Genomic DNA, 12,266 nt, shown 5'->3' on the forward strand with positions numbered 1-12,266 from the left:
CTCTAGAGACAAAGTTCGGCGCCCGATAAGCAAGCAGATAGTGCAGGGGCGTCAATTCAATTCTCCAGCTTAGTAATAGGGCAGCTGGCTCGACGTGAGAATTCCCTTCCTGGGCTCGCAAAGGAAAATCATCTTGTGAATCCGTGAAGAACGAGCGAGAGAGATGGAGAGTAGCAACGACGATTGTCACTGCCGTGCAGTGATTGTTGGCCCCGGTACTCCGTAAAATTTGTCTGATTGAAATGAATGATCGCTATTGGCAGACGGACATCTGGTTGGCTTACTCAGCAGGACAGAGCTAGTGGTCAGTGCTAGATATCCTGGAGCTCCCTCTTCTCACATTTCTGCCCTCTGATGGAATAACATGCTGAGATATCAATCTCATGTTCTACTAATGATGTTCTGCCGGTTCTACTAACCTACAAAATGGCTCATCTTACTCAAGAAGAGCGCGACATCGTCGATGCAAATCCTCTCGGGGACTCGCTCGGCGGCATTCGTGAGGCATTGCGAGAGGCCGAACGAAACACACGCCGTGAAGCCTCTCAATCAGATGACAGCACAGCTGCCCCAGAACGACCCCGCTTATTCGTGGCAGCAATAGGAAAAATATTCTCTATTCTATCTGCATCCGATGTTTCGCTAGCATTGGCTTCAAGAACGGGAAGAGAGGCTCTTGTGTCTGATCTGACTGCAATTCGCCTACGTGTACAGAAAGGCGATCTCAAGTACAAGCAATTTCGCCCGCTATCACAGCTTGTGATCAAGCAAGCACCAGATGTCGACATCTGGGCTGCCGTCGTAGCCCTCGTCCGATCGATTTCTCACTCGACTCCGCCGCCGAGCCTCCCGCCATCCTTCGAAACCCCCATAACACATTCATCCGCTTCGCAGCAAGGGTCAGAGCAGACGCGACGGAAGATTGAACCTCGCGTGTTCGAAGAGATTCGCCATTGTACACACCGTGCGGTCGCGGGATTTCACGAGAAATATTTTGAAGGACATAAATGGAACTTGCGAGCCAGGCGAATCTGGCAGAGCGTCAATAGTCGCTATAGCGACAAAGACAAGAGGTGGACACAGTTGCCTGACGCGGCCACCGAGGATGAGGTATGTGGCTGGCTACTCAACTTGCAGGAAGAGCTGCTCGCGACTGAACGGGCAGCATACTTTAGAAGCAACGGACTCCAAAAAGTCGGGGCTGAGGCGTCACGGCAACTGGACCTTTTTGTTAAAATGAAAAGAGATGAAGCGTCAGACACGAAGCACGACTGGAAACACGTGTTGGTCGTTGGCGAGCTCAAGCAGTCTGACCAGAAAAACAAAAGCCTGTGGCTTCAGGTTGGCAGCGCTGTGCGAAACGTGTTCGCTTACCAGCCTACACGATTTTTCGTGCACGCCTTCACTCTGACCGGGACAGAAATGGAGACATGGATCTTTGATCGGTCTGGGCCGTACAGCGGCACTACATTTGACATCCATAAGGAGCCCGAGAAGTTCATTCGGGTCATATGTGCATATTTGATGATGAGTGATGAGGAGCTGGGCTTGGATACTTTTACCAAAGCAAAAGACAACAGGTTGCTTGTCACCATACCTGTTGAAGCTCGCGGGAAGAAGCGGAAGCGGCAACTGGAACTCGACCCCAATCCGATCGCCCATCAGCGAGCCATAGTCTGTCGTGGCACGTCTTGCTTCCTCGCCAAGGCCACTGGCGCAGCAGTATTTGACGGGGTCGTAAAATACTCTTGGACTTCCAGCATGCGACCGCCAGAGGCTGATCTTCTTAACAAGGCAAACGAGCGCGGCGTTAAGGGTCTCGCGAAATTGGTTGGCTACAACGAAGAAGTCACTAGTATAAGCAGGTTGCGTGAAGGTCTGGTCTTCTCAACTCCACATAAGTTTCGTGGCGTGTCACACAGTGCCAATACGTCGTTCTCTCAATCGCAACCCCCGCTAAGCCAATCTTTCAGCCAGTTTCCCGGTCTTAGCATTGCCAGCAGCGGACACAGAAAGAGGAAGTCAACGGATGGGTCAAGCAATGCGTCTAAGAGATCTCGGCCGAATAGTCAGGTGGCCGACACAGAGCGCAAAGAGAACGGAGCAACTTACCCCGCCCAAGAACCACAAGGTACCAGTCTTGTTCAGCAAGATCACGACCAGACACCTTATGCCAACCGCATCTTTCGCGTATTAGCCATCTCGCCGGCGGGACGGTCCATTACCCAGTTCAAGGGTGTTATCGAGCTGCTTGAAGGCCTTTGTGACGCCATCAAAGTGCATCGATCACTCTACACAGACGGGAAAATTTTGCACCGAGACATTTCCGAAAACAACATCATTATCACCGACCCAGAGAATGCCGATGGCTTCAAGGGCATGCTCATCGACCTTGACTTGGCTAAGGAAGAAGGCAAAGGTCCTAGTGGGGCCCGGCATCGGACGGGCACAATGGAATTTATGGCTATTGAAGTTCTTCTAGGAATTTCGCACACATATCGCCATGATCTTGAAGCATTCTTTTATGTTCTAATATGGCTCTGCGCTCGTCGAGGCTGGGCATTATCAAGAGCGTCAGGCCGGCGGCCGAAAAACAGTATGCTATCGCGGTGGTATACTGGAGGTTACGAAGACATCGCGCAAAGCAAGCGTGGGGATATGGACAAAAATGGACTAGAAGTCATTCTGAGAGAATTTCCGGAAGTATTTGATGGTGTCAAGCCTTTGTGCAGGGCAATAAGGGATGTTCTGTTCCCGCATAAGGATGGTCTCTTCACTGGCACCCCACAGGATCCGAGTACCCTGTATGATCCAATCATCAAAGCATTCAATGATACTATAGCAGGGATTGGGCTGGGAGAAGCAAAGACGTGATACATCACGCGAAATAGTATAAATGATGCCGCCTCCGGAATTACACTTCTTTCCAGGTTCTCTATGTGGCACGGAGCGTAATATACCGGGTAGGTCTAACCGATAACAATAGCATGCCTTTCACGACCAGTAACCGTTCCAGATAGTGTTGCGGAAAATCATGTAAATCACACAGTCCATCCAAATCCCTCCGCTGATGTTTATCCCCACAACAAAAAGTCGCAGGCAGCCCCACACAATTGATAGTCAAAACGTGCCCGGGGGTTTCCGGTTAATACCGGGTCATCTGGCTTCATCACATGATTCTCAAAGCCGCAAAATCTAAACCTACGTAATAGTCCTGTGTTAGCCCCATTTTGCGTCCTTTAACCTCACCACGACCTTTTTCACGGGCATAAGGCGCTTTGCATCGAGATGACAGAGGTTTTACGGTTAGGCATCAATATGACTGAGGAGACTCTGATCGCCTCAGCGAGACTGTTAGTTTATGTCTGTACTCGAAGATCTCTTTACTGATCCAGGGTAGCCACAACCAGTTTCCTCCCGATACGTCGTTTCCTCAGATAGACGTACTATCCGAAGGATTCGAAGAACTCTGTGCAATCATTGCAAAATACAACGCCCAGAGCCGTTTCCGACTGCGGCTGCTCCATCGCCACACCACCATTCCTGAAGGGCAAATATTGCTAGGTACTAGCATTACGGAACCGCCCGGCTTCTGGACCAGGCCTACACCCATTTCCGACGTCGATTTGCAGAATATCCATCCCCACATTATCTCGGTAGATGACGAAGCGAGAAATGGCCGTCTATTCCCCTCCGAATTTCGCGAGGGTCCGCCAGCCAGTGATTGGAGCATCGAAAGCGGATTTTTTACGGAGTTCACCGACTACCTTCGGGTGAAGGGCTGGGAAAATATTTTTGGGCTTGAGATAATGCAAGGTCAGACTGGGAAGATGATCGAGTTTTCTTTCGATATAGGGAGTCTTCTGCTTGAAGAGGCGGAGGTCAGTGGGCAGTTCGAGTCTCAGGAAACTGCATGGACTATCAGGGTCAGAGACGGTGCTGTCGACAAAGATGGTGAAACACGGTGTGTTATTATACAAGGCCAACACCTCAGAGCCACGAAAATGCTTGTGAAGAGCGTGTCGGATGTTTTGAAGGTATTGAGAGATGAAGGTGTATTACTGTAGTACATAAGTCCATGGCCTTTAACTTGATGTCCTTGCCGACCTTTAACCCGCGAATCAGCATCATAACACTGGAAGGCCGCCAATAGCTTGCTCGCATGCTTGAAAGAAGTCCGCTATCAGCTGCTTGTCCAACACTTCTATCGATACAAATGCTCTGCCTTCAGTTTCGTTCCAGAATGTTCCACCAAACCCATCTCGTTGAATCAGCTCCATGAAACACTCTAATTTGATCGAGTATACCCCTTCAAATATCCTATTTGCTTCCGGAGCGGGTGAACGTATGAAAACCTCCCGTCCAAATGGCTTAACTATATCGCCCAACGCCTCTGAGAGCCTTAATGAGACGAATGGTACGAACCCTGGCAGGCTTCCGAACCATATGTCGCCCATAATATCGGTAGGCCTATCGAAAACCAACCGTTGAAGCAATTTCTTCTCGAATTGAATTACTCCTTTAAAGTATTAGCTGGCTCCAAATTCGTACGACAGCGATACTTACCAAGAGAAGTTGTTTGTACGTTTGAAGTTACTGGGGAAACTGAAGGAAGAACCGAATGTTGACCTGCTGGAATTAGCAGATGCCATTAGAATCGAGGCTGCTAGCTACCTGTGGTGACACCATCCGGCTCAGCGAGGCTAGTCGGTGAGCCTGGAAGCGAGTTTTGAGCAACGGGAAAACCAATGATGGAAGTCCCGCTATCGTGATTTAAGAGAGAGCTAATATTGTTGATACCTGATCGTCCAAACCTTGAGGTATCGGAACTTGATTCCACTTGTCCCTGCTGTTCATCTACATTATGGACTTCTGTTGTTTTCAATGGAATGTTGACAGGCTGTTGTATTTGATCATTGGTCGTTAAGTGCCACTGGCCACATTCATTGGGAGCAGGTGTCGAAAATTGTGCCGGGGCTCGAGGTAACTGACGCTGAGGATCTCCTCCATGAGCCCTATTCTGCGCGCGAGGCGCCTGGAGAGGTGCCAGATCTCCGGTGACGCTCTGCAGCTTTCGCCTCACGGATGCAGTACCTCTTTTTCGAGTTGCTTTGATCACGCGATTGGCACCTTGCTTTGGTAGAGGTCCTGGTTCACGTCTGTTTACATCGACATCGCCGGGAGCCGATGCAAAAGGCTGGTTCGAGGGATATCTTAGTTGAGACTGCTGGTCAGGTTGAAATTGGAAAGGAATGACATTCCGAAAAGGTTCGCGTAAGGCTTGTAGAATTTGGTCGCTCAAATCATTCCAGCCTCCTTCCTCGCATTTACAAACAATGCCAAGTTCTCGAAGAAACTGGGTAACCTTGGCAAATGTGCTCCCTTTAACTGGCACATACGTCTCCCAGCTGTAGAGAATTTAGAACCGTTATCAAAAACACAGACAGTGTGACTTACACAAGATCGCTGATTTTCTCAGGAAACAGAAATAAGCATCCTGAACATAGCGCATTCATGAATCCACGGTACCTTCGACCTATCTTCGCCCAGCCAACCACCCTTTCCCGAACGATATCGCAATTATGCTTCCCTGATTGACAAATTACGGCAACCACAAAGGAAACACCACCATTTTCAGTTTTGTGAAGTAGATTCTTTGTAGCATCGAGCTCTGAGATGAGGTCATAGTAGAAAGTTGTCAGAAATCTCCACAAGATCCTGCAAAGAATGCGGTCTGTTTCCACGTTGCAGGTATATTCATAATAATCAGACGGAGATTGAAGGTCGACACCGTTTTTGGACCACTGACGTAAAACATCACGGGGGTTTTGTTTAAGAACCTCCGCAACCTTTTGAGGGATATTGATGTCTTGAGATTGAATTGACCATAATGAACCGAGCTTGTATGACCGAGAATTCCTGTTTTTGGCCGTTGGAATCCAGTCCTGGGGCGGTTTATTTGACTGGGATTTCGAAATACTGTTATTTGATATTGCTTTATCCCATGATGCTAATATCTTGGCAAGATTGTTGTGGGATGTCTTTGGGAGCCTTAGGAGATGCTGTTCGATCTCCTCGGCACACTACGCACGGTTAGTAAGGTCAATTCCCCGCAAGTCAAATGGAATTACCTTGTCGTTAATAAGTAGTTCTTCTAAAGTCTGGTGCTCCAATCGTGAGCGTATGTCCTTGCTAAATTGCTGACCCATTGCGGAGGTGAAGAGATGGAGTGAATGTGTTGGAGCGTTCAACGCGGGGCGGTCTGTCCAGAAATAAGGTGGACTTCCCGACCATTAACCGTAGACGCTGAATGAGGAGCTAGCACTAGCGCCGCTTTGGACATACCAAACGTTCCAGAACGTTTTTAAATTGGGTTACGGTGGACACCACGATTTCTCAGCTGTACAACTCCTACAGCCAAGAGGGAACAGAACAGCCCAATGGGAAATCCGCCAGAAATCCATGTCAACAGCCTGTCTCGGTGTTGCTGTACACAAAATTGAAAACCATCATCAAGGTGGCATCGACTCAACCCGCGTTCAAAGAATGGACTAGTATTAATATAGAAAGGTGTCAGACAATTGAGGGTCACAAAAGATCGAGTATAATGGCGCCATAGGCGCCAATTGTATGGAATGAGAATTATCTAAGAAGCATCGTAACCGTACAAAGTAGATTGCAGTGGTTGTCTTACATAGACAACAGCCTGATTGAAGGACTTCTCTCCCGAGAAAGGAGAGAAGTCGGCTGCTGGGTAGGCTTGAGATGTGACAAAAGGACATAACAAATCCGTTGATGAAGTTTATGCACGAGCGCGCTTCCTCCGATGAAGATGGAATGTGTCCCAGAATCAAATAATGCGAACCACTGGGACTAGCAGATACAGTGCCTAAGCAATTCGGAATATGATGTGAGCCTGAGTAACGACGATGAATAGTATGACATTGGTATGAGATAGCCCGTAGTTGAATCCCCCCAGATGTTGTGATACAATCCCAAAGCCGGCTGAGGGTTCTACGGCTCTTCCATTAAGAGGAAATCGAAGAGGATGGGACTACGGTTTGTCGTGACAAATCATGAATGCAAACACGTAACCTACATGTGATGTGGCTAACAGAACAGTTGTTGGCCAAATGTCGAACAAAAGCTGCTCAATTGATCAGGGATAACACCGAGAACGCCAATGTGGCTTTGTAAACAACTCTTCACCTACGTATCAGAGCTTTTCTGTTGCTTCGCTGTTGATAATATGACAGATGGCAAATGCCCTTGAAGGTGGCTTGTCGTGGATCTCTGTACACGTCCTGGTATCAAAGGAGTACCATGCGAGCTTTTGGCGGGGCCCAATAGGTGCCCCACCAGCGGTGCAGCCTCTCGCACAGCCCGCTCAGATGGAGCGGGTTGAAGATTCCAACCACTTCCCTGACGACTGTCTTCCTCCAGAAGACGAGTACAGTTCTCGAGAGGCCTTGTACGCAGCGATCAACGCTTGGGCAGCACCAGAGGCTATGCATTCGTGACCGGATGGCCAAGGAAAACACCCAATGGCAGGCAACAAGTTGTCTTTAACTGTGACCGTGGTGCAGGTCGCACCCCAGATGCCCTAACTGTAAGACAGCGGCGCACTACTACAAAGCGCACAGGATGCCAATTCTCCGTTCTTGTGAAGGAGGGTCTTGATAAAGCCTCTTGGAAGCTTACGCATCGTCCTGGTAGCGAATATGCTATCCACAACCATGAGCCAAGTACACAGAGGTCTGCGCATCCGGTCCATCGCAAGCCATCTCCTGCCGATATGTCAACCGTTCACAACCTTGGCAACGAAGCCGTGGCGCCAAAAGAGATCAAATCTTACCTACGCAACCACTAGGAGACTCTTGCGACCCAGCAAGATATCTACAACTGCATGGCGCAAGGCAAACGAGACCTCGCCAAGGGCCAAAGTAACATACACGCTCTCGCTAATGAGCTTGACAGCGAGGGATTTTGGAATCGAATGCAGCTCGTTGAGTATGGACGGGTCACAGGCGTGTTATTTGCCCATCCACAGTCACTTGCATCCTCAAGTGCTATCCGGATTTGCTCAGATTGGACTGCATTTACAAGACGAACAAGTACAAGATGCCTCTTCTCGACATCGTTGGAGATGCCTGTCAAAGATCATTCTGCGTTGCCTTTGCCTTCCTGAGCGGCGAAGACGAGAGGGATTATATCTGGGCGCTAGATCGGCTACGGTCGATATATGAACTCTGCGGTGCAAGGCTTCCATCTGTTATCCTCACATATCGCTGCCTCGCTTGCATGAATGCTGTATCTCATTCTCGCTGCTTCCCGGCTGCAAAAAGTTTGTGGGTTCGCTCTAGCAGATGTTGCAAACGTGGGCTCTGAATCACGAGGCAGACTAGGCACCATTAGCTGCTGTAAACCCTAACTATGAATCGGACTGTCACAATGCATTAATGACATTCAAATACTATCAAGTAATCAACAGTTGAATTCAGAATTTCTTGACTAGAGTCGCTGCTTGAGCGGCTGAGAAATTTTGGCTTATATCAAATGGCGTTGAAATTGCTGAATTTTCTCGTTCTAGTAGATACATGGAGATACGGAGAAATTGGTAACTTAACGGAGTCCGAGTAATAATGTTATCTGTCCATCCGCAGACAGTTGGCCATTGTGTGAGTGCCCCAAGCCCCGCTAACTAAGCATGGATGCACGGACAAAAGTGCGGCCACATCCGAGTAGATAAACAATCCAGCCTTTGTGTCGTCATATGGCCAGACCGAGTTCATTCGTTGCCAGTAATCGGATCGTCAGTATACGCGACAGGTACGATGGATGACATCGAAGCCTTGCGGCGAAAGCTCCGAGAGGCTGAGAACCGCGCCCTAGAGGAGCAACGACGGCGCGAAGAGGCTGAGAACCGCGCTTTGCAGGACCAACACCGACGCCAAGTAGCCGAAGCACTCACCGCAGCTTCCCAGCCACAGAACCTTCAGCAATATCTCGAGACATGTCATTCGCTTCATCTTGCTATTGAGGTGGTAACAAATCGATCTTTGACTACGCAAGGAGAAACCACCCACCCCACTGGCCGAATTTTCCCTCGACGAATTATCCCCTGGGACGATTTTGCAATGAGACAAGAGGAGATCTGGAACGACCTGTCGATTAGCGAGCTGTTTTGTGAACCAGCATATCCGTCTAATCATCAGATGGAATACGTCAGGTCATTGCTCAAACCTTTTAGCAGTGAAGTTGGGCTCCGGGATTTCGAGCGCGATGTGGTAGAAAACGCGGTTCAGAAGTTGGTCGATCGAGCAAAAACAGATCCATTGCTGCGAGTTCTCTCGGTATCCAGGGAACAATGACGTTTGAAAGCCAAACGAATCTCGGCACGACTGACGATCTTATATTTGAGCCCATGGAACACATGTCATTGGACCGAGATGACACGGGTGATACAGCGCAAGGATCTGCCCCGAAGCAGGCGCCAGCTCCCAAGTCCCGTCGCAAAGCGAGGGGAATGGGCAATCGGGCGGATCATTTTGTATATACAGGACTTCAGAGTGCCGAAATGTCCCAGCCCTTGCTATTGAGTACAAGGCACCGCACAAATTAAGTCTCGACGAAATCATCACTGGTCTTGAGGCGGAAGTTCAGCCGGAACGTGATGTGATTAACAAGGACAGTCAGGGCTTTGTCTTGACTGCCCGACGCCTTGCCGCCGCTGTGGTCACTCAGCTCTTCTCGTACATGATCGGCAAGGGCATTCAGTTTGGTTATATATGCACGGGTCAGGCATTAGTCTTGCTTCATATCCCGAACGATCCTTCCACCGTCTACTTCTCGGTATGCGTGCCAAATCAAGATGTAATGGACGACGACGAGACGAGTCTCCGTTGTACAGCCGTTGCACAGGTTTTCGCTTTCATTCTCCAGGCTCTCCACGCCAGGCCACCACCTCAGATGTGGCATGACGCGGCCGAGACACTCGGTATATGGACTGTCGAGTACGATGATATTCTGAGGGATATCCCACCATCGGAGCGCAAACGCAAAGAGCCACGTGCGTCTCCTTATAGACCACAACATTGGAAGGGCTTTAAGAGATCCCCAATTCGGACTCGCTCCCGCTGCCAGCAACCAGGCACCAGCGTTGAACAGCCGAAGGAGGATGACGAAGATCCCCCGTCGCCTACTCCAAATCCATCTCGCACAAGTGGGAAATTGTTACCCTCGATGAGCAAAAGCTCAAGCTCGAAGAGTGGGAATCAAGGACGGCGCAGTGGCCGGCAGCAACAGCGGGGCGTAGTAAAGAAGTCGGATATTCAAGACCGGCCACTCTGTACTCAGCGTTGTCTCCTAGGATTAGCACATGGCAGACCCTTAGACAAGAGCTGTCCCAGCGCAAGTTATCATGGGCAAAGGCACATTAGTCGACTTCAGTTCCGGCGGCTCGTCCGACACCAACTTGCTGTAGACCGTGGATATGATGCAGATTGCGCGCCGCTCCATAGATCTGGCTCGCGTGGGTCACTCTTTAAAGTGCGGCTGACATCTCACGGCTACACACTAGTTGCCAAAGGTGTTGAGGGCGCAGATCTTGTCTGCCTGCAGCACGAAAAGGATATATATGACCACCTCCAACCCATCCAGGGAGAGTACGTCCCTATATGCTTGGGCATTATTGTTCTGGCCATACCATATTATTATGACAGCGGCATTTGGGTGCATTTCATGTTCCTCAGTTGGGCTGGACAACCAATTCTTGACTGTGTTGACCCGGCTATGAAAGCAGGTATTGCCACCGCTGTTGCCATGGCCTACAGAGCAGTGCACAAGTTGCGCGTTCTTCACCGTGACGCACAGCCCCGTAATATCCTATACAATACGACTAGTCGTGGGTTTATGGTTGTGGATTTTGAGCGCGCGGAGTTCCACTGTCGCCGGCCGTTGGTCTCAATTGAGCCGAACCTGAATCGGAAGAGAAAGCGTAGGGCAGTACAGAAACAAAAGAAGAACGACTTTGCGAGAGAGCTGGAGTCTGCCGTGGCAAATGCATTAAGTTGTGTCGTGAACTTACCCTTTTGAGAACCGGATCTACGTGGACGACGTTTAGCTGTATAACTGACGGTGCTGACTAGATAGATTCGCGGCTTTGATTTGGATGGTCGATCTTTCGTCACGTTCATCTCTGGGGGTGTGTGTATGTACAAATGGAAAAGGGAGTTATTATGGAGATCAGTCTTCTTGCGGAACCGTGTCTTCGTACGCACCCTCTCATCGTAGCATTAGAACATAATGTTAGGGGAACAGCACCATAGCAACTATCGGAGAGAGGAGGAAGCTGCAACAACCAGCAGCCATGGCCACTGCTTCCCGCAACGTCTGACCACTGGCAATCGGAGTACTCTCACTCTGTCATGTGCGTTGTAGACACGGGCAAGTCGCTCCTAGTTTGCGGGTATAAGCTCTTCCCAACGATTGCGTATTATTTTCAGTCTCTACGTCCATCGCTTTGGGGCTCACTGTCTTCGCTAGATGTTTCCACAGTCTCCTGGCAAGTACGTGCGTTGTGGCCGGCCTCGCCACATGTGCCACAGTGCCGTCCTTTCCTGTCATTGCGTTTCCCCCGACTGCTTTGCCGTACATGTCGCTTAACCTGCCCGCTTCCCGTTTTTGAATTATTAAGCTTGGAAGCAATCCAAGTCTCTGACTTATTTTCCCTCCTCCATGCTTGTAGACGGCGTTCTTCCAGCTGGGATAATAGACGGTGTTGACCAGATAGATTCGTGACTTTAACTTGGATAGTCGACCTTTCGCCATCTTTGCTGCCAGGGGTATTTATATTTAAGGCATCTCCGCAACTAATCGTACTAGCCCTAGATCGGGTTTCAAGACCGTAACCTGAGTTGGAAACGTCATCATACTCGGGCTCACATCCCGTACTCGGCACATCCTTGCCCACAAAGTGCTGTAACAACGATAATGCCTCTATGAGGGCTGCGCGTAAAGTCGAGCATGATTTGCATTGGCTAGCGTGCCTCATATACTGCATTCCGGGTAAATAGTTCGTCTGCTGTGGTGCAGCTAATGGCGAACAACTTGCCTCTGCTTTACGAGGTAGACGCGCTGTGGCTTCCTCGCGGCGGCGAGAGCTGCACTGTCCCGAGGCGCACGTTGGCACAAAAGCACAAGCGCTCGAGTGAATGTTTGCAGGAGCGCTGAGAAAAGTCACATTATGAGTTGTGGCAGCATCTAAG

The 12,266-nt window shown here is 49.6% G+C and overlaps 4 protein-coding genes across 4 annotated transcripts; 3 read left to right on the plus strand and 1 right to left on the minus strand.

Annotated features, from left to right (window-relative positions):
* Positions 1–426: 426 nt before the first annotated feature.
* G6M90_00g069430 (uncharacterized protein) lies at positions 427–2,874 on the plus strand (the record flags this gene model as incomplete). The annotated part of the gene is made up of 1 exon (XM_014684473.1): positions 427–2,874. One exon carries the CDS (start codon positions 427–429, stop codon positions 2,872–2,874), a length of 2,448 nt encoding a protein of 815 aa, XP_014539959.1.
* Positions 2,875–3,318: 444 nt separating this feature from the next.
* On the plus strand, positions 3,319–4,067 carry G6M90_00g069440 (uncharacterized protein; the record flags this gene model as incomplete). The annotated part of the gene is made up of 2 exons (XM_014684472.1): positions 3,319–3,353; positions 3,401–4,067. 2 exons carry the CDS (start codon positions 3,319–3,321, stop codon positions 4,065–4,067), a joined length of 702 nt encoding a protein of 233 aa, XP_014539958.1.
* A 60-nt stretch (positions 4,068–4,127) lies between these two features.
* Positions 4,128–6,209, minus strand: G6M90_00g069450 (uncharacterized protein; the record flags this gene model as incomplete). Its single annotated transcript, XM_014684471.2, has 5 exons — positions 4,128–4,519; positions 4,567–4,629; positions 4,675–5,408; positions 5,458–6,083; positions 6,132–6,209. 5 exons carry the CDS (start codon positions 6,207–6,209, stop codon positions 4,128–4,130), a joined length of 1,893 nt encoding a protein of 630 aa, XP_014539957.2.
* A 2,625-nt stretch (positions 6,210–8,834) lies between these two features.
* Positions 8,835–11,094, plus strand: G6M90_00g069460 (uncharacterized protein; the record flags this gene model as incomplete). Its single annotated transcript, XM_066130912.1, has 4 exons — positions 8,835–9,353; positions 9,422–9,550; positions 9,607–10,069; positions 10,580–11,094. The coding sequence occupies 4 exons, from the start codon at positions 8,835–8,837 to the stop codon at positions 11,092–11,094; spliced, it is 1,626 nt and encodes a 541-aa protein (XP_065987256.1).
* Positions 11,095–12,266: the final 1,172 nt, after the last annotated feature.

Source organism: Metarhizium brunneum, chromosome 4, assembly GCF_013426205.1.
Source record: "Metarhizium brunneum chromosome 4, complete sequence".
Classification (NCBI taxonomy): Eukaryota; Fungi; Ascomycota; class Sordariomycetes; order Hypocreales; family Clavicipitaceae; genus Metarhizium; species Metarhizium brunneum.